The sequence below is a fragment of the Tenrec ecaudatus genome, chromosome 6 (genome assembly GCF_050624435.1).
Source record: "Tenrec ecaudatus isolate mTenEca1 chromosome 6, mTenEca1.hap1, whole genome shotgun sequence".
In the NCBI taxonomy this organism is placed as follows: domain Eukaryota; kingdom Metazoa; phylum Chordata; class Mammalia; order Afrosoricida; family Tenrecidae; genus Tenrec; species Tenrec ecaudatus.
The window spans coordinates 87,108,907-87,128,075 of NC_134535.1; the positions used below are offsets into that span (position 1 = coordinate 87,108,907).

General features: G+C 55.9%; 1 protein-coding gene across 1 annotated transcript in view; it reads left to right on the forward strand.

The window, feature by feature from the left end:
- Positions 1-15,632, forward strand: part of VDR (vitamin D receptor) — a 58,358-nt gene extending 42,726 nt beyond the window's left edge. The window contains exons 9-12 of the mRNA XM_075551818.1: positions 2,135-2,306; positions 11,286-11,437; positions 11,518-11,634; positions 13,073-15,632. Coding sequence (XP_075407933.1) covers positions 2,135-2,306; positions 11,286-11,437; positions 11,518-11,634; positions 13,073-13,332 — 701 coding nt within the window. The 3' untranslated portion in view covers positions 13,333-15,632. The remainder of the gene's footprint in view (positions 1-2,134; positions 2,307-11,285; positions 11,438-11,517; positions 11,635-13,072) is intronic.
- Positions 15,633-19,169: the final 3,537 nt, after the last annotated feature.

A 19,169-nucleotide genomic window follows, 5' to 3' on the forward strand; every position in this document is an offset into this window, starting at 1 on the left:
TCCTTTGGCCGAGGGCAGCTTTATCACAGCCCCCGAGTGGCAAGCACTGCCGGGGCTTTCCTTCCTCGACGGGCTCCCCCTTCCCCAGTTAAACCCTGGCTCGCACGGGTTCTACGAGATTTAGCTGAGGATTCAAACAAGTGTCTGCTTTCATTTTGAAATATTTAGACTAGAGCCTTGCATGCTCACGCTGGACGTTTAAAAAACAAAAACCAAATAAATATATAATACAGCACAACAAGCAGGCTTCAAAAAGTTCACAGAAAATGGAACTTCAAAGATAAAAGACTTTCCCACAAACTTTCTGAAATTTGTATATACCTATGTTCCTAGGTATCTACCAATCTATATGTATCTATCATATACATTTATACATAGACCTCTCAGTGTGCATACTCACATATATGTATCCATGTATCTATTGTGCATGTCTGTGTACACACATATGTACACATCGATGCATACATGTGTACACATACACGCACCCACAGAGATCTTTCTATGTGTCTCTGGCTCCGTAATCTTGAGTCCCCTGTGGCCGCTGAGTCTGAAAGCTCACCCTTGGTGGCACCTGGTGCATCTCTTCCCCTTCAGCACATGCTGTGTGCATACTCAGAACTGGAGTGGTGTGTAATGCCATCTGTCAACTTGCTTTCCTCGCGTGATGGTAGCAGAGTCCCATGGCATTCAGTGTCCCCCTGGCATAACATGCTTAGCGACTGCCTAGTGTGCAAGGACATGCATGTTCAAGGACCCATCTCCGTTTTCCATCGCCATATCTCTAGGCTGTTTTGAGAGTGTCCTGGTGTGCATGTGGCTAACTGTTTGCATACATGCTGGTTTTTTCCCATCTGCCGAGTTTTATAGAACAGTCAGAGAGAATAGCCTGTTGTGGGCTTTTGAGTCCTGTTGTCAGATAGTTTTCTAGAGGGCTGGCCCAGCTTGCATCTCTGTCGGCACGCCAGCCCACAGAGGGTGCCTCCTGCCCACATCTTGAGTGGCATCGCCGTTTAAGCATATGTGTTTCCGGTTCCAGGACCCCTATTAATGCGCTGGTTAAGCACTTGCCTGCTAACAGGAAGATGTGGCAGTCTGCTTCCATAAGTGTGTCAGTCAGGCTGGACTAGAGAAACAAATCCATAGAAACTCATATGTCTATAAGAAAGAGCTTTATAGAAAGGGTAATTACACATTGAGAAAGCATCCTGACCCAGTTCAGATCAAGTCTGATATTAGCCCATATGTCTGATACCAATCTATAAAGTCCTCTTCAGACTCACAAATCACATGCAATGACACCATGATTGCAGGAGGTTCACAGGCTAGTGGGTTGGAAGTCTTGTGGATCCAGTGGTGCTGTAAACCTCTCAGTGCTGGCAGGGGTCTCTACGTGGCTTCTCCAGCTCCAGAGGTCTGGTTGCATCAGGGTAGGTCCATGTGGCTTCTCCATCTCGCAGGGCATAACACTATGTGTCTTGTCAGTAGAGTGCCATCTCAGGGAGTGAGGAGAGAGAGAGAGAGGTGTCTGCTGCCTCCAAGGAGGAAGTACAGGAGTTCCCAGAATTCTCAGGAGAAGGCCATGCCCACACAGAGGCCTCATTGGTTATATCTTGATTGACAGGCTAGACTCCACTCCTTCACTCTTAATCCTCATATTGACAAATGATTGTATCACTACCACAACAAGGAAGCCCTTTCCAGTCCACTCTGTCTTTCCAGTCCACTCTGGCCTCTAGACCTGCTTTGAGTAGGAACTTATGTCTCGTTTTGGAGGAGAAGCATGTGGGTGAACTAGTGGGCATGTCCTTGCTCATTAGCAAGGTGGAGCATTCCCCCCGCACAAGCTCATGAGTCCCAAATTTGTTTCTGATTTGCAGTCATCAGGGACAGCCAAGTTTCAGTTGAGGCCTTCAGAACTATTCTTTCTCTGACGGTCTCTGGCTAAGGGAGCTTATTGCCCCAGTGCTGCTGACAGAAGAGCACAGAGGCCTCTCAGAGGAAGCCAGGGCCCGAGCAGTGACCCTCTGGAGAGAAACAGTCCAGGAGGTCCTCATGGGGCCGGACAGGAGACCTGTGTATCCTTAAGTCCTTGAATATCTGTGCATGGTTCCGTGTCTTCCCTCACTCTTCTCAGACCTGATGGGGCCGCCCAGCTTCTCCAGCTTGGACCTGAGCAGAGACGATCCTGACGACCCTTCGATGACTCTAGGCCTGTCCCAGCTCTCCATGCTGCCCCACCTGGCTGACCTGGTCAGTTACAGCATCCAAAAGGTCATCGGCTTTGCCAAGATGATACCAGGGTTCAGGTAAGACGCTCTGTGACATCGGAGAAACAGAGTCAGGATGCTGGGCCGAGCTAGCAGAAGCCTTGCAGGCCGCCCCTGTCCATGGCTCTCCCAGACCACCTGCATCAAATCTCTGGGGTCAGCCCCCAACCAAAAGCAAGCCTGCTGCCAGCCGTGAGGTAGATTCTGATTCATGTTGGCCTTTCAGGGGAGTGGCAGAGCTGCCCCATAGATTCCCAAGGCTGTAAGCCTTCCAAAGTTGCAGACAGCCCCATCATTCTCCCACCGAGTGGCTGGTGACCTCTAACCTCCTGGTCAAAGGTGAACCTTTTGGTTAACCTTTCTGACCTTTTGGTTGAAGTTGAACGTCTAGCCATTGTGCCACCAGTGTTCCATTAGGGAGTTAGGCCCCGGGATCTCTATTTCTGGGCGTGCATTTGGTGCTCCCCAGCTCAGCCAGTGTTGGGAATACTCGTCCACCCTGAGCATCTTCTGGTGGACAGAACAAAAGTCCAGGGACTTCAGTGACTAGGCCAGGGTTGTTTTCTGGTGTTGAAGCCAAGGTAGCAGAAGCAGGTCTAGAGCTTCGAGTTCAGATCGTGTCCACCCTGGCTGGCTGGAGTCTAATGCTTGTACCACCTCCCTTTGCATTAGACCTGCATGAACCCCTCCCCACAGCACTCAGCACTGAAATTTACGGCATCGGGCAGTTCTGTCGCCAAAGAACCTCTTCAAAGTATTAAAAATCGAATATGTCACTTTGAGAACTAAGCTGCTCCTGGCCCAAGCCGGAGGCTGTTCAGCACCTCTCTCTCGAGGTGTGCCAAAGTTGGACCCTGAAGAAGGTGGCTCGGACGACTGAGTGGATAAGGGAAAGTGAGGGACAGTTGATGCCCTTGAATTATGGTGTTGGTGAAGAATATTGACTATATCATATGATTTTTTAAATGAAAATTTAAAAAGGAGATTACTGCACCAATGGGCTCAAGCATAGGAACAGTTGTCAGAATGGCATAGGACCACACAGTGTGGGGCTCTGCTGTGCCTCAGTTCATTATGGGATGGCATTGACCGGGTGGCACCTAACCACAGCAGGGCAGGTGCTCTCAACAGGGCAGGTACTCTCTAGTTCTCAAAGTGACATCTTTGCTTTTTAATTCCTTAAGTGATGTGTGACAGATTTGTCCCGTGTGATACATCATTTGTGGTTTAGAATACTGCTTTGATGAGCATTGACTGAGGGTCCAAATAAAATGAAATCCTTGGTGGGGGGGGGAGAATATTGACTATATCATGCACAAATCTGTCTTGGAAGAAAGTAGAGCCAGAAGCAAGGTGGTGAGATGCTGCCTCATGTACTTCAGGCGTGTTATGACAGGGGTCGGTCGCTAGGGAAGGACGTCAGGCTTGGTAAAGCAGAGTGTCAGGGAAACAGACAGGGATCCTCAGTGACAGGGATGGACATTGAGGCTGCGACCAGGGGCCCAAACACAGGAAGGCTGATGGGGCAGCCACAGGACCGAGCAGTGTTCCCTTCTGCTGCCCCGAGTCAGGACCCACTTGACGACATGTGACAATGACCAGCCACCGCTCAGACGAAAAGGAAGAAGGTGTGACGTGAGTACGTCCATAGGTGGGTCATATCTGAGTCCCACAGAGGAAAGGTTTGCTGACATCACGGCATGGCTGGGGCGTCCTTCTTCCAAAATCACACAACAAGCCAATTTCCTGACCGTGCGGTGACTGTTGTTGTTGGACCGAGTCGAGAGGCATCAGAAGTTGTGTGGAAAGTGAACATCCCCTGTGAGGGATCCGTCCACGGGCCCGGCCTGAGGTGCGGCTTACAACAGACACTTGGTTGTTTAGATCTCCGTGGCGGGCATAGTCCTCCTGGTTATTAAATGGTCTCAGAGACATACCCGGTTGATGTTTTTAGTAGCCATCGTTGTCTCGCTATTTGTCTCGCACGTTTACATTCTCTTTACTTTCAGAAGTTAGTTTGCACCGGTGCCAACAAATACATAGACAATAGGATTGGGAAATAGAAGTAAATGAGCAATGTTATCGTCATCTCGTGTGGTGGCCATAGCTGCTGGTATAGGCACAGAACTACACCTCCCAGGCCCCGCCTACTAGCTCCCGATGCTCAGGCTCGGCGGTGGCACCCCGGGAATGAGAGGAGGCTTGGGTGGGGACTAATATGAGATGCTGTTTATTGTTTACAGGCCTCTCGGATGTGCAGGGAACCTGGGCGTTGCTGTCCAAACTTCTACATTTCACACACACACACACACACACACACCCCTCTGATACTGAGTCCATTCATTCTCATGGTGATCTCTGTGTTACAGAGAAGAGCTGACCCCGCTGAGATTTTTCTTGGGACATAGTGGATTAGCAAGGTCAGCTGTTTGAAACCACCAGCCCCTCCGAGGGAGAAAGGCAAGTCTACTCCCAGGAAAAGCGTGACAGTCTCAGAAACCCATAGGGGCAGTTCTGCCCTGTCCTATAGGGTCCCTGTGAGTCCGACTCAAGTCGAGAGTGAGTGAGTGAGTGAGTGAGTGAGTGAGTGAGTGAGTGAGTGAGTGAGTGAGAAGCTTTAACGGGGCCAGTTCTCCAGGCCTGTCTTTCATAGGACCGCTGAATGGGTTCAAACCAGCAAACGACTAGGTTCATAGTTAATCGCTAGCCACTTGTACTACCCAAATGACAGCAAACCAGACTCAATGTCATCGAGTCGATTCTGACTCCTGGCAACCCTGCTGGGCAGAGTAGAACTTCCCTGTGGGTTTCCAAGTGGGGAACATTTACTAGAGTAGGCAGCCTCATCTTTCTCCTGTGGCAAAGCTGGTGGCTTTGAACTGCCGATTTCTTGGTTAACAGTCCAATGTGCAGCCCACGATGCCCCCAGGGCTCCCTTGTGCCACCGAAGACCTTAACTTCCTTCTGGAACATGGTGATTCACAGAACTAAAGCCGGTACTTCCTAACCTTGAGACAGCTGGCCCTCTGTTACACGTAGTCCCCGGCTGGCTGATGCTGGGGGCTCTGTTCCCAAAACTCTGCTGTAAGTCTGTTCTGACATTACTTGTTAACAACTGATGCTTCTTAAGGTACAAAACGCTGCATGACATCCCACACGGTAGGCCTTCCTGTGGAGCACTGGTAGCAAAGCAGTGATACATTGAAATGCAAGGTCGGCAGTTCAAACCCACCGGCTGCTCATGGGAAGAAAGACGAGGCTTTCTACTCCCAGAAAGAGTTACAGTGTCGGAAACCCACAGGGGCAGTTTTCCCTGTCCTATAGGGTCGCTAGGAGTCGGCATCGGCTTGATGGCAATGGCTTTTGAGACTAAGAGTAGACGTGTCTACAATGACGTCAGCCTCAATAGGCTTAAGGGTGAAGCTGGAGTCGGGGCCGCTGGGTATCTCTCCAGTCGTCAGAGGTTGTTAGAGTGACACCTGTCCAATTTCCCTTTAACACCAACTTCATTGTAGACCAGGCTTTAAAGAGTAGATCCTAGCATTGAACATCTGCAAGCGGGGATCTGAGAATGATGAAAACTCCAATTCACTGCCATCGAGTCAGTTCTGACTCAGAGTGACCCTGCAGGACAGGTGAACTGCCCTTGTGGGTTTCTGAGACTGGAACTCTTTTTGAGAGTAGAAAGTCTCCTCTGTCTCCTGAGGAATTCACTGCTGATGGTTTCGAACTGCTCACCTTGCCGTTAACGGCGTGGCACCGAACCACTAAGCCGCCTGAGAAGGAGAGCATCGTTCCTGCAAGAGCATGTGTGGTGCCTATTACCAATAATAAGATGTACCCCCTCCCAAAAAACGGATGGTCCTAAATGCGTCCGTGAGGTTCGTAGTGCGTCGTAACGTAACCCACACCAGCCCAACTGCCAGGGATTCCTCCTGCGGAAATGACAGCGGCAGCTGTGCGGCACAGAGAACCCTGCAGCGGTTGCCCAATTTGAGTTCCTGAGTTGCACATTGCGCTGGCAGAGGAAGGAGGGAGGGCCGCTCTGGCAGCGAGACAGGAACCGGAACAAGAACCGGGGCCCAGCCTGGCTCACTCTCTGCCTGGGATTTACCCTCCAGAGGTTTCCTTGGAACCCACATGGATTTCTCCCCGCCCCCACCCCGCCCCACCCTGCTCTGGGCTACTGTTTGCAAAGGCCATTTATTCCAAAAGCTTGTTTGGGGTAAAACAGTGAGATTGCACGGGCTGTGTGTTCACTCTAGCAACCAACTTCCGATCTTCACGTGAAGGCAGTCCTCAGCCCAGCCAGGTTCCCTTCTTCCCCGCTCCAGTGGGAGGTGAAGGAGATGGACCCTCGGCCCTTCCAGATGCTCAAGTTTGGTGATTCTAAGTAGCTGGGATTGAGCAGATGGAACCACGGTCCCTTAGAAGAGAAGAGGGTTAGACTTTGTCCCATCTACTTTGGGCACGTTGTCAGGAGAGACCAGTCCTTGTAAAAAGACGCGAGGCTGGGGTCATCCAAAAAGAGGACGCCCCTCGAGGAAATGGACAGCCCATTGACCGCCACGTGGCTTCAGGCATGGCAGGTGTTGAGTGCACACCACACATGGTGGTGTTTCCTTCCATTATAAGAGGGTCACTGTGCACCAGGACTGACTGGACCGCACCCTCACGCCACCCCCGCCCCAGTGCTGCCCATCTACCCGGAGTAACTCGAGACCCCACTTTTCTTCCATGACCTTGGTCTCCAGCTCTTAAACCAGTTACCAACAAGTCAACTTCAACTCACAGGGAGCCTGCATGTGTTAGAGTAGGATTATGCTCCATAACGTTTTCAAGAGCTGCCTTTAGGGGGAATTAGATGGCCAGACCTAGGTGGGCCCGAAGCGCAGCTGGGCTACGTCCCTCTCCTTTCCCCGAGTTCTCTAGTCCAGCCCTGCACTGTGGCCCAAGAGACTTGCACGGGAGCTAGAGATGCCTAGCTCTTGTTGTAAAATCCATTCAATTGATCCTGAGCAGGCTTGGGTTGGCGCTTCTCTCTTGAGCATGATTTGATATGTCTGAGTGGAATGTTCTCCCATAAAAATGGGGCAGGTCTTGGCAAGAGCTTTCTAGTGAGATGGGGCTACGGACACTCTTCTGTGACTAGACGGGGGTGGTGTTGAGCCTGGCCAGTAGCCCAAGCCCAGGCTCCAGTGGGTCCAGGCAGGGCCAGGCCAAGAGCTCCCTGGTTCTACCGGTTTCCGTGTGCTCGGGGGTTCTGTTTTCCCAAGAAGTGAAAGAACAGTAGGTGCTGCGTTCTGGCAGCTTTGATCTTGCTGCCCGTAGGCGGGGGCGGTGGAGGGTGTGGGGAGGGCAAGATGAGACTTTTGTGTGGGTGAGTGAGCTGGGGGAGGTAGAGAGCAGGAGGAGCCTCAAATGCAGGCTTGGAACCAAAGTGGGGTGGGACCACCTGGCCCGGGTGTGAACCACCCACCCAGCAGTGTGGTGTGCCCTTGGCCGGCTCCTCCCTTGAGCGCTCTTCCCGCGGCCTCGAACTCGAGCCTGGTCCACCTGCAGAAAGATGCATGGAGAAGGTGGTATCAGGAGTGGCAGCTTCATGCCTGGGAGCAGCCTTGGGTACAAGAACCAAGAAGCCCGAGGCTTCATTGCCAAGGGTGGTGGGTGAGGAACCAGGCCCAATGGGCTGCAGCCCAGCCTTTCCAGCTAAATGCCTTCAGCATCCCTGCCACTTCCCTTCCCTGAGCCAAAGGCTCATGGGGGCCCAGCCCTCCACATTCGCCCATCTGTTCATCTCTCCAGCAGACAGCGTCCTTGTATAAACTGGTGAGCATACAAGGCCTCCAGGGATTCAGTGTCTGCTGCGATAGCAGAGATAGACACATAAACAAACGATCTCTGGGAAGAGAGAGGCGCTCCACTCGACACCTGCTGGAGGAGTGGGAGCCTGGGAACACAGGTGGTGGGGGGCTGACGGCAGCCTTGAGAGGGTGGGGGTGGGGGCAGGAAAGAGGAAACAGCAGCCCATGTCAGAGCACACTGTGGGTGCTCAGAAGTAGCCTCAGTGTGAAGACCCTTCAGGTGATAGCTGGACCCAGGTCCAGGGAGCAGGCGCAGAGGCCAAGCCTGGGCCGCCAAAGCAGGACCAACAGCGGACTCATCCATGTCCCTTGAAATCCACCTCCCCACCCCAGGCCCCGCTGGAGCTGCGCGGAGGAAGCCCCTGCACCCCCGGGCAGGGGAGGTTTCCTGCCCTGTTTGCTTTCATAGGAATAATAAGCAGAGACCCCATTAAGCTCTCCTCTGGCTCAAACACCCAGGGGACATGTGTCTGTTTTCTGGTCCTGTGTTGAGGGGGACCTTGAGCAAGGGGCATTGTGTACAATGGTCCTCATGGACTTATTTAGTGCAGCCGAAGCTGGAAACATCCGTCATGCCCCCCCCCCCTCACAAAAGGCCTGTGGGAGTCATGAACTCTTGTGGAGTATTTGGATGGGATGTGAAACCATGTAGCTCCCTGAGAACTGGGCTGAGGCACCTTTGGAGGGGAAAAAAAGGAAGAGGAGGACAAAGGAAGGAAACGCATTTCACGATGCTAACTGTGCTGATGAATAATTTGTATTTACCCTTGGTGAAATTTTTGGTCTTTTTTTTTTAAAGCAACAAAAACCCTGACAGTAAATGTGCCGCACTGCACATGTTTAATGAGCTAAAACCACACGGGAGTGATCCCTGTTCCTTGTGTTCTTCAATGTGGATGGAGCTCCTGGGGAAAAGTTCAGTGTCTCAGACACCCTGTCATTAGCAGCTGCAGTACCAGCACTGAAAACAATCTCATCGCCCATCCTGAGTCTGTCTCCACTCACGGCAGCCCTCCGGGCAGAGCAGAACTCCCTCCTAGGGGTTCCAAGGCTCTCAATCATTATGGAAGCAAACTGCCTCATTCTTCTCTCGCAGATGCCTGGAGGGTTCAAACTGTCAGCCTCTGGGTTAGCAGCTGAGCGCTGTAACCTCTGCGCCCCCAGGGATCCAGCCTGCTGTGTCGTGAAACCCAAACCAAACTCACTGCCATCAAGTCCGTGCTGACTCCCAGCAACCTTACAGGACAGGGTAGAGCTGCCCTGTGGGTTTCCGAGGCTGTAACTTCACAGGACGCCTTGTCTCTCTCCCGTGCTGCACCTCGTGGGTTCTGATCACACACGTCTTCCCCTTGCCCATCACCGACCTCCGGTTGGTGCAGAATGCTCATCAGGGCATGCTGCTCCCATCCCATCTTTTATTAATAGTATTTTTTAACACGTCCTCGGGCAGCCGCGAGGAACCCTGGTGGCGTGGCGTCGTGGTTATGCGTTGGGCTGCTAACCGCAAGGTCAGCAGTTCAACACCCCCAGTGCTCTCTCTGGGAGAAAGATGGGGCTCTCCAGTCCTGTAAAGAGTTACGGTCTCAGAAACCCGCGGGGACAGTTCTCCATGCCCTCTCTGCCCTATGGGCTCTCTGTGCGTCCACATGGGCTCACGGGCAGTGTGTGCGAGGTCCAGCCAGAGAGGAGGGCCGTCTGCCTAAGGGGATCCAGGAAGAAACGTCGGGTCAGAAGGAGAAAGGCAGGAGATTCGGTGGCAGCGTGGCTGGGCTCTGCTTTGTCCTAGCCCTCGTTCAGACAAGCCCAGCTCATGATTCGCAAGAGGGGGGCAAGCCCTGGGCCCCGTGACTCAATCTTACACCTCTGACTTGATCGACTCCCTGTGCCCAGAGCCCAGTGACTGGGCCAAGGCCATCAAGAAGTGAGCATCAATGAGGCCCGTGGTGACTCAGGGGCTGAGACCTCACCTTCCATGCGGTGGATGGTATGGGTTCAATTCCTGGCCAGGGCACTTCGTGAGCACACAGCCTCCACCCATCTGTCGGTGAAGGCTTGTGTAGGGCGATGACGCCGAGCCTCCTGACCAAGAAGACTCAGGAAGAAAGGTGTCTGGCCACCTACTTCTGAAAGGCAGCCGCCAAAGACCCCATGGTGACAGAGGTTCTCTCTGCCACCAGCCCCGATGGCGCAGACCCTCTCATCAGCTGGATGTGCATGCACCTGGGAAACTCTGTGAGTCAGAGGGTGACTGTGTGGCAGCCAACGGCAGAAACAAAGCCCTCACAAAGCTGAAGGGCCAGGGGCAGCATGTAGGCAGTAGACAGTGAGTTCTAAGGGATCGGCCAGCATTCTGCTCAGGAGGGCGAGGGGAGGGCCCTCCATGGCAACCACGCAGGGAGAGATAGAGCACTGGGAGCTGGTTGTCAGGGACCGGAGCTGCCGCACACTCTGAGTCACGTTGCTATCTGAAGGTGAAGTAGCCCAGTGGGTGCTGGACTGGAGTTTCCGTGGGAGAGGAGGGTGGAAAGACAGCGTGTAGTCGAGGGAGGGTGTACAGGCTCGATCCTGGGAAGACAAGAGAACCAGTGAGGAGTCCTGACCACAGGCACCGTGTTGCCCCCTAGCACCACCCAGAGAGTGCTGGGGGACCGGAGGGCACGGAGGCCCAGATGCCAGCCAGGAGGCCCCTCCTAAGAGAGGTTGGCACTCTGCCCCAGGACAGTGCTGGTGAGGCAGAGAGGGAGGCCCAGGGCCTGGAAGATGTGCTGGAGTCAGCCACGCTGGAGGGTCCAGAACGGGACGAGGGAGAGGAAATCATGAACAAATCATGAACAAATCTAGCCTCGCTATTTGCGGACGTTAGATTCATGGCCGAATACCAAGGCTTCCTTCGCGTCTGTCTCTTTCTCTAACTGGCTGCTCGGTCGGAGCCCGCTCCAAGGCCACAGAAAGCGGCTCGCCATAGTTGTCGGCCTGTCGCGATCCCAGCCTTCACTTGTTCTCCCTCAAAGGACAGTCTTGTGCTGTCTGGCCAGGCTGCCAGGTGCTCAGTGGAGGCCCCACCGGCCGGTCACCTGGCGTGTCCGCACCTGCCGAAACGCCCGGCTGAGGTGCGTGACTTGAAGGTCCCCTTTCTTGCTTGCCCCTCCAACAGGGACCTCACCTCGGAGGACCAGATCGTGCTGCTCAAGTCCAGCGCCATCGAGGTCATCATGCTACGCTCCAACCAGTCCTTCACCATGGACAGCATGTCCTGGGCCTGCGGCAGCGAGGACTACACCTACCGAGTCAACGACGTAACCAAAGGTGCGCCCCTGCCCAGCTCCCAGACGGGTGGGGCCGGGGACTCGGCTCTGCCCACAACGCCGGGCCTCTCTCTCGCACAGCCGGACACAGCCTGGAGCTGATCGAGCCCCTCATCAAGTTCCAGGTGGGGCTGAAGAAGCTGAACCTGCACGAGGAGGAGCATGTCCTGCTCATGGCCATCTGCATCGTCTCCCCAGGTAGGGCACCTCACAGCGAGGATCTTGGGGGGGGGGGCATTTGCAGGGAGACAGGAGAGGAAGGAGGGGCAGCCCGGGAAGGGTCTCTCTGCCTGGTTGGGTTGGCACAGCCCCGTTGCAGGGTCTCCTCGCTGCAGAGTTACAGACTCCCCCACCAGGCCACAGGCCGCCCTCCATGCCTCTGGTCCCCAGCAGCCTTTGCTCTCGTGTGAACCGGATAGAACATTCCCTTCAGGGGGCAGAGTGCAAAGCCCTGTTGGTATTGGATAGGTGTTGCTGACTGGCTTTGGAGCCAGGGTCCTGGGATCCTTGACCCCGTATGCCTGTTTGGGCAGGAAGCAGGAGAGAAGGCAGAGGTCCCTAGGGTGGTCTGTTGATGGTGAGGCCCAGGGCCAGCGGGCTTGCCCCAGTCTGCACTGTGTCCAGAGCATGGTGTCTGCCCGGAGAAGGAGCCCGCAGCCAGCCAGCGCTCACACAGGCCCTACCTTACCCATGCTCCCAGCTGCAACCTCCCAAGGGCTGGGCACTGTGCCGGGCAGAGGCAAGACCCAGCCTCTCGCCCGGGAAGCTAAGGAGGAGCTTGTAACAGGAGCCCTGATAGTATTGTGGTGATGCATTGGTTGCTCACCGCAAGGTCAGCTGTTCAAATCCACAAGCCACTCTGTGGGAGACAGAGGAGGCTTTCTATCCACGTCCAGATTCACAGTCTCAGAAGCCCGCAGGGACAGCCCTGCCCTGTCCCAAAGGGCCTCTCTGCATCAGCATCGTCTGGACAGCAGTGAGAAAAATGAGAAAGCCACAAACGGCGGCTAGCTCAGAGCTCATTCCTGATAGGCTGAGGCTCCTAACAGTGCGGAAGTGCCCGGTCACGTGGCTGGCCAGGCGATAGAGGATCGATCGATGGAATGCAGAGTAGGCTTGGGGAGATGGCCAGGTCAAGAGGGTCTTTAAGCTGCTCCCTGGGGAAGCTCTAGCAGTCAATGGTTGCTAACCTCAAGTTGGAGGTGCAAACCTAAGCCAGCAGCTCTGACGACCGTCCACCCCTGTAAAGGTGACCCCATTCTGGGGGCAGTTCTGTGCCGTCACGTGGGATCCATGTGAGTCAGAGCCGACTCCTCACCCCAGGCCAGGCTAGGCAGGGGGAAGCTTGGTGGCTAGCGAGGACGGGGCAGTGGGGCGCTGACGGGAGAGCTGGGCGCAAGGGGTGAGGGGGCAGGCGAGGTGGGAGGGAGGCACTGGGTACAGAGGGAAGTCGATGAGGAGCTTTGGGCAGGGCAGGGGTGTCACAGGTAGGCAGCTGTACGGGGGGAGTGGGTGGGGTGCCCTAGGAGGGTGCAGGGCTGGGGGCTAGGGGTCTGTGGGCAGGGGTGTGGGGGGAGTGTGAGAGGTGCCACCCCCAGTTCTGAGCTCCTGTGCCCCTTCCGCCACGGGCCCGCAGACCGGCCTGGGGTACAGGACGCGGCGCTCATCGAAGCCATCCAGGACCGCCTGTCCAACACGCTGCAGACCTACATCCGCTGCCGCCACCCGCCCCCGGGCAGCCACCTGCTCTACGCCAAGATGATCCAGAAGCTGGCCGACCTGCGCAGCCTCAACGAGCAGCACTCCAAGCAGTACCGCTGCCTGTCCCTCCAGCCGGAGAACAGCATGCAGCTCACGCCCCTGCTGCTCGAGGTGTTCGGAAACGAGATCTCCTGACCTGGGCGGCCGCTGGGCCCTCCCCCAGGGAGCCTCGGGCTGCCCAGCAGCCCTGCCCATACCCCCTGGAGTCCGCCCCCTCCTCCCTGTCCAGGCCCTGCTTCTTCTGGCCCTTCCTCAGCCCAAGGCCGCCCGCCCTCTCCTGCAGGCCCCAGGTCGCCCCATCACCGCAGACCTCAGTCCAGCGGAGTTGCTCTTTGGCCCAGAAACTCAAGCAGGGTAGAGGGCAGGACTCCGCCCGGGGATGCCCACACACACCTGAAGCGGCTGATGTCAAGGGAGCAGGCAGGCAGGAGGAAAGCGCCCATTCCTCAGGGACCAAGAGACCCGTACCTCCTCCTCCCACTGCCCAGAGCCCTGGGGAGCTCTTTGCTCCTCCTACCCACCCCTCTCCCACCCCCTCCTGCTGTGGGGTCCCAGAGCATCCTGCCAGCCAAGGATGCTCACCGTCAAGGATGACCGAAACAAGGTGACTGAGGTCACACCTGTCCCTCCCCTACCTCCACCGGCCAAGGCACCTGTGCGGTTCTTCAGCGCCACTGTCTTCCCATCAGTGACCCTGTGGTAGCCTCACCTTCTTCCAGATGGACTTCTTTCCCCCCATTCTTGGGGCCACCGGCCCAGGACCCCACTCAGCCTGGGGCCCTAGGAAGGAAGAAAGCCATGCTTGGACAGCAGAGAGTGGCCACACCTGGCCTCACAGAAAAGTAGTGGATGGTGGCCACAGGTTGTCCCTGCCACCAGGTCACGACTCCTCTACCTGGAGCCTGAGGGGCTGGTGTGACAGTAGCCCTACCTCCGCCACCAGCGATCCCTGTGGCTGGCCTGAGTTGTCCCCACGCAGGAAAGCACCCAGCACCACCCTTACCCTTCCCCCCACCAGTGCCTTACCCCCACTCCCACCCCACCCCTGCCCCAGCGGAGAAGCTGCCTCCCTGGCCCAGACACCACCACCTGCAGTGGTGGGGCCTCACCCTGACATGAAATTGCCCCCCCCACCACCACCCCATCTCCTGACCAGCCTGGAGCCTGGAGACATAGGGCCCTCTCTGCTTAGCAGCTGGGTCCCGGGGGGTGGGGGGGACGGGACATCTTTTCCCCCTTGCAGGATGGATGATGAAGACAAGCAGGCCCCAGCGCCCCAAGGCATGCTCCCCGACCCCAGCAGTCCTAAGATTGCAAGAGTGATGCTCATCCACGTGAGGTCAGAGAGAGCATTTAGGGGTGCAGTGATGTAGCGCGGGTCCCCTTCTTCCCCTCACTCCACCTCCCAAAAGCTTCAGGGGGCCCATGAGGCAGGACAGGAAAAGGTGCCTTCCTTGTGACTCCCAGGCCAGTCCAGGAAGTGGGAACTCACGGCCACTTTCTCCAGAGCGTGGTGAGCGTGAGCTGTAGGTGGGAGGGGCCTGTGTGGCAGGAGGCTCGTCCACCAGGAGTCATGGGGTTCGGGGCCCCCAGCTGCACCTGCTCTGTCAGCACTGGGGCACAGTGGGAGCGTGGCACCCAAGCCCTTAGAGGAGCCCTGAGGCTCCTGGGAGGAATCCGACCCCGCTTTGGAAAGCAGACGGCACAGTGCGTATTACAGAACACCCTTCCTGCGGGCTGGCCGGGCGAGGGTTTTCAGAATCAGATCCATGGTCCCAAGTACCCCACGGATCGAGGGATGTTGACGTGGGGGCAAATCTATACGTTAACTGTTGGTGTTGGTACAAAGCAGGGAGAGCCCCTTCTTGTGTGCGTCTAGCTGCAGGACACATTGGCCCAGCTTGCTTTTCAGTAGGAGAGAAAGCTGGGAAATTGCTGACGTCCTTCAGCCCCTCGTTCGGGGTAGCTGGCTCTTCTTCACGAAGAGTGAGTGGCTCGTGTAACCGTGAGAGGGAGGTAGCTCCAGGACTGCCTGTGCATTCGCCCAGAGCTCTCTTCACATAGCACGCTGAGCTCAGCACCTCTGCCCACCCCCTAGTGGCTGACTCCAGCCTAGGCACCCACTCATAGGGCGGCACTGATTCGAATGGACTCAATGGCAGTGACTGGGGTGGAGGGGCGGAGCCAGGCCCTGGGGGGCAGCCCTAGTTCTAGACAGGTCGAGGCTGGATCCTAGGTTCCTAGGTCCCTTCTGTCCTTCCCTGCTGGCCCATCAGAAAGGAGGTGGGGGGCACCTCAGCCTTCGTCTCAATGTGAATCAGATTCCCGCCCCCTGCCCCCACCTCCAGTGTTGGTGTTGACCTGGCCCGGTGGGGCCTCTGCCTCTGCCCTGTATCATGCTGTTGCCTTACCAATAAAATGCATTGTGCTTGTAATGTCTCCACCTTCCCAGCTCTCCCTCAGGCTCTGGGTCCTCGGGGAATCAGCTGGAGACTGGGAATGTCGGTTCCCCAGCCGGGGAGTCCACAGCAGCCCAGGCCACTGCCCAAGGGAAGTCGAGGGACTGGGAGGGCAAGAAGAACGGAGACAGTGCAGTGTCCTGGGGCCGGAATCGGGAGGAGCGATGACCCCTTCTCTCAGAATGAGAGAGTGGGGAGGTGGGCATGTATCCACGCCCCCAAATGCCAAAGACACGAGGCCCTGGGAGAGCGGGCACGGTGGAAGTCGTCCTGCGAGCGGACGAGAAGCGAGTAGGGGCCTCCAAGTGAAGCCTGGGGAAAGCAAGGCAAGGGGACTCAAGAGTGCCTCCTGGGCAATTTCCAGAGGGGAGGGGACAAATCAAAATTTGAAAACACCTTGGCTCGAAGTTTGTCAAGCAGTGAAGAAAGATTTGGTCCTGCTTACGTGACCACTTGCTTTGTGGCAAGCTGTAAATAAATACTTTGTGCAAGCCAACGCGCTTTCTCCTTCACTGTACTGGGCTGTCCATTCAGCAGTGGGGATGACTTGCCCAAAGCTGCACTAGTGGTAAGTCACAGAGATGGGATTCGAACCCTTGGCAGCTGACCCCAACCCAAACTCCTCCACCGAAGGACATGCCTCAGCACTTTTGAAAGGGCGAGTCAGGCCCAACCAGTGTACAGGGGACCTTCAAGACGCTCATGGGAAACTGGGTGAAAAGATCATGGAGCCCCCCCACCCCCCGTGAGCTTTTTGAAGCCCTTGGTATTTATTTAGAATAAGTTGAGCCAAGAACCTGTCGGTGTAACATAGTGTAATTAGAAAAGATCTCAAACCACAAGCGCAAGCTCATCGCGCTGGGAGGGCATGGGAGTGGAGATTGGAGATGGGGCTCGGGGTGCTGTTTGACTCTGAAACTTTTACGGACTGAGAGAAAGGAAGGCAGCACCTGGATAAATGGGCCGGGCCAGCTCTGCTGGGGATGTGCCAAGCTTGCCAAGCTTGCGCGCCGAGAGCAGCCAGAAGTCTCTCGCGTACATCGATCATTCTAGAGCAACGCAGAGTCTCCAGGCCCGTGTCTCCTGATCAACTGTTCCCGGGAGGAATGAACCTTGAGACGGTCTTCCAGCTGGCAAGGGATGATTTCAAACCATCACATTTCCGGGTGTGTTTCTCCATCCGGTAGACACCAGGCACATGTGTGGAGGCCCTGGGTGTCCCGGACAGTTAAATCCTCGGCTAATAACCAAAAGGTTGGTGGTTTAAATCCACCTAGCTGCCCCTCAGAAGACAGACCTGGTGATTAACTTCTCAAAGGCTTTAAGAAACCAACCACCAATAACCTGCTGCCATTCAGCTCTGCCCTGTGATGACTCTGTGTATCACCCAGGAAGGCAACTTCCCGGATCCGAGAGTAGAACTGCTCCCCAGTGCGTCCTTGGCTGTCCTTTTAACAGATGGACATCGCCAGACCTTTCCTCCACCTCTTTAGGTTCATCGAAAGAACAAAAATAAAAAAGAATCCACTGCAATGACAGAGCAGAGTAGGACAGCTCCCTGGGGTGCCTCAGTCCTTATGAGAGTGGACAGCCTCATCTTTCTCCCTCAGAGCCGCTGGTGGATTCGAGCCGCTGCCCTTGCTAATAATAAAGTGCAAACATTACCCGGGGGCCCTTCTGAAAGGCCACGGTCATTCAAGACCTCCGGCACACAGCTGCTCAGAAACCCAGGCAGCTGCCACAAGCCTGGCCAGATTGGACTGGACCCGGGGAGCCGTGCTTGCTTATTTAAACTTAAAGGAATGAAAATGAAGTGAAAGTAACCACTTAGCTCCCTGGTCCTACTAATGGCATTTCAAAGGTGCCATCACCCCACAGCCACTGTGCTGGACAGGGCAGATACAGACCATGTCCATCATCACAGGAAGTTCAACTGGACAGCGTGGTCCGTGCAGAGGGCACCTGAGGATTCTGACACAAGATGCATCTGTTGGGCAGACTAGCCAGTGCACACAGGCTTGACACCACATGAAGATATGTTGGGACCATCTCCCCCTAACACCAAGTTATGCTGCCCGCCCCTGAGCTACTGGGAACAGATCTGCCTCTCAAAAGAGACGTAAAAGAACATCAGCTCCCAGGCCCAGGGATGGAGAGGCGCAGAGCTTGCTGTGCTATAAACGAGCTACCACGACTTCAGGAAACAGTGATTCGCTCCGTCCTGTGGGCAACCGGGGCCTGTCTGGAGCGGCTGCAGCCCTTGGGGCCATTTCCTGCAGCTTCTCCTGGGGATCCTTAGAGGCTGCTGGTGCTGCAGGGTGACAAGCGGGGAGCGACACCTGGCACCCCCAGCATGGCCACGACCACACCAGCATCCTTTGGGCAGCTGCCGCTCAGTGTGGACAAACCTGTGAGGTACCGGAGGTGGCTGGGCTCCGGGAGGGCCAGCAGTACAGCAGGCCAGGAGGGACGTGGGGACCCGGGGGGCATACCCTATGTGAGGTACAGGGATCTGTTCGGGGTGAGGTTACAGCCGTGTCTCCTCTGGAATGTAGCTCAGAGCAGAGGGCGCTATGAAGGGCTTGGGTGGAGGGAGGCAGCTGGGCTCTGCGCAGGTCTCAATAAAGCTCGCCCCTCCCCAGCTGCGAACAAGGAATTGGGTTTGCGTATGTCTGCGCTGACAGGTCCCACTCAGTCCAAGACCGAGCTGTCCCCAGGAAGCGAGGCGGGCCTCTTCAGTCAAGAGCTGGCCGGGCTAGGGGCCCTTTGCATTGCGAGGCCAGGCCCACCCGGTGGGAGTGGGCTGCTCTGCCCTGGGAGGGTGGGTTGGAAGGCTGTCCCTTGGGCTGCAGGGAGAGGTACTGTAGTCACAGAGCCGCCTCCCTGGGAAGGTGTCCCCAGCCTCCCCAGCTCTGGATGATCTACCGTCTGTGTGTGAAGTGCAGTCCCAGGGTTGGTTGTCCACCGAGAGAGACTCGAGCCCACCAAGAGGCTTCTGGGAAGGAAGGTCTGCCCACCAAATATGAGCCCTTGAAAATCTCGGGAGCATAATTCTTTCTGGGACACACGGAGCCACCAGGAGGGGCAATGGAGGCCTGCAGTGATGCGAGGGGCTGCGATCCGCCAGGTCAGCAACTTGAAACCGGCAAAGAGGTACAGTCGGACCCTCTCCAGAACAGGATGGCAGGACGTTTGGTTCGTTTGTTGTTTTTGTTTTTTAATCAGCTTGGGCTCCACCACTAGGTGGTGCTACTTCCCCACAAGGATAAACCTGAAACCAATCGGTCTGCCCCGCGGGATTCGGATGGAGTGACATTAAACTTGACAGGAGCTGTAGACAGCCTCAACCTTCCCCTGCGGAGCAATCGAGCTCCGTGCTGGGTGGGGGTAGGACAATGAACGAGTCACTACCCCCACCCCAAAGCCTCACCGCCAAAGGGGAGAAGACAGACTACAGACAGATGGTTGCAGACAAGTAGAGCAGACAGACTCAGATGGGTAACGGAAAAAAAA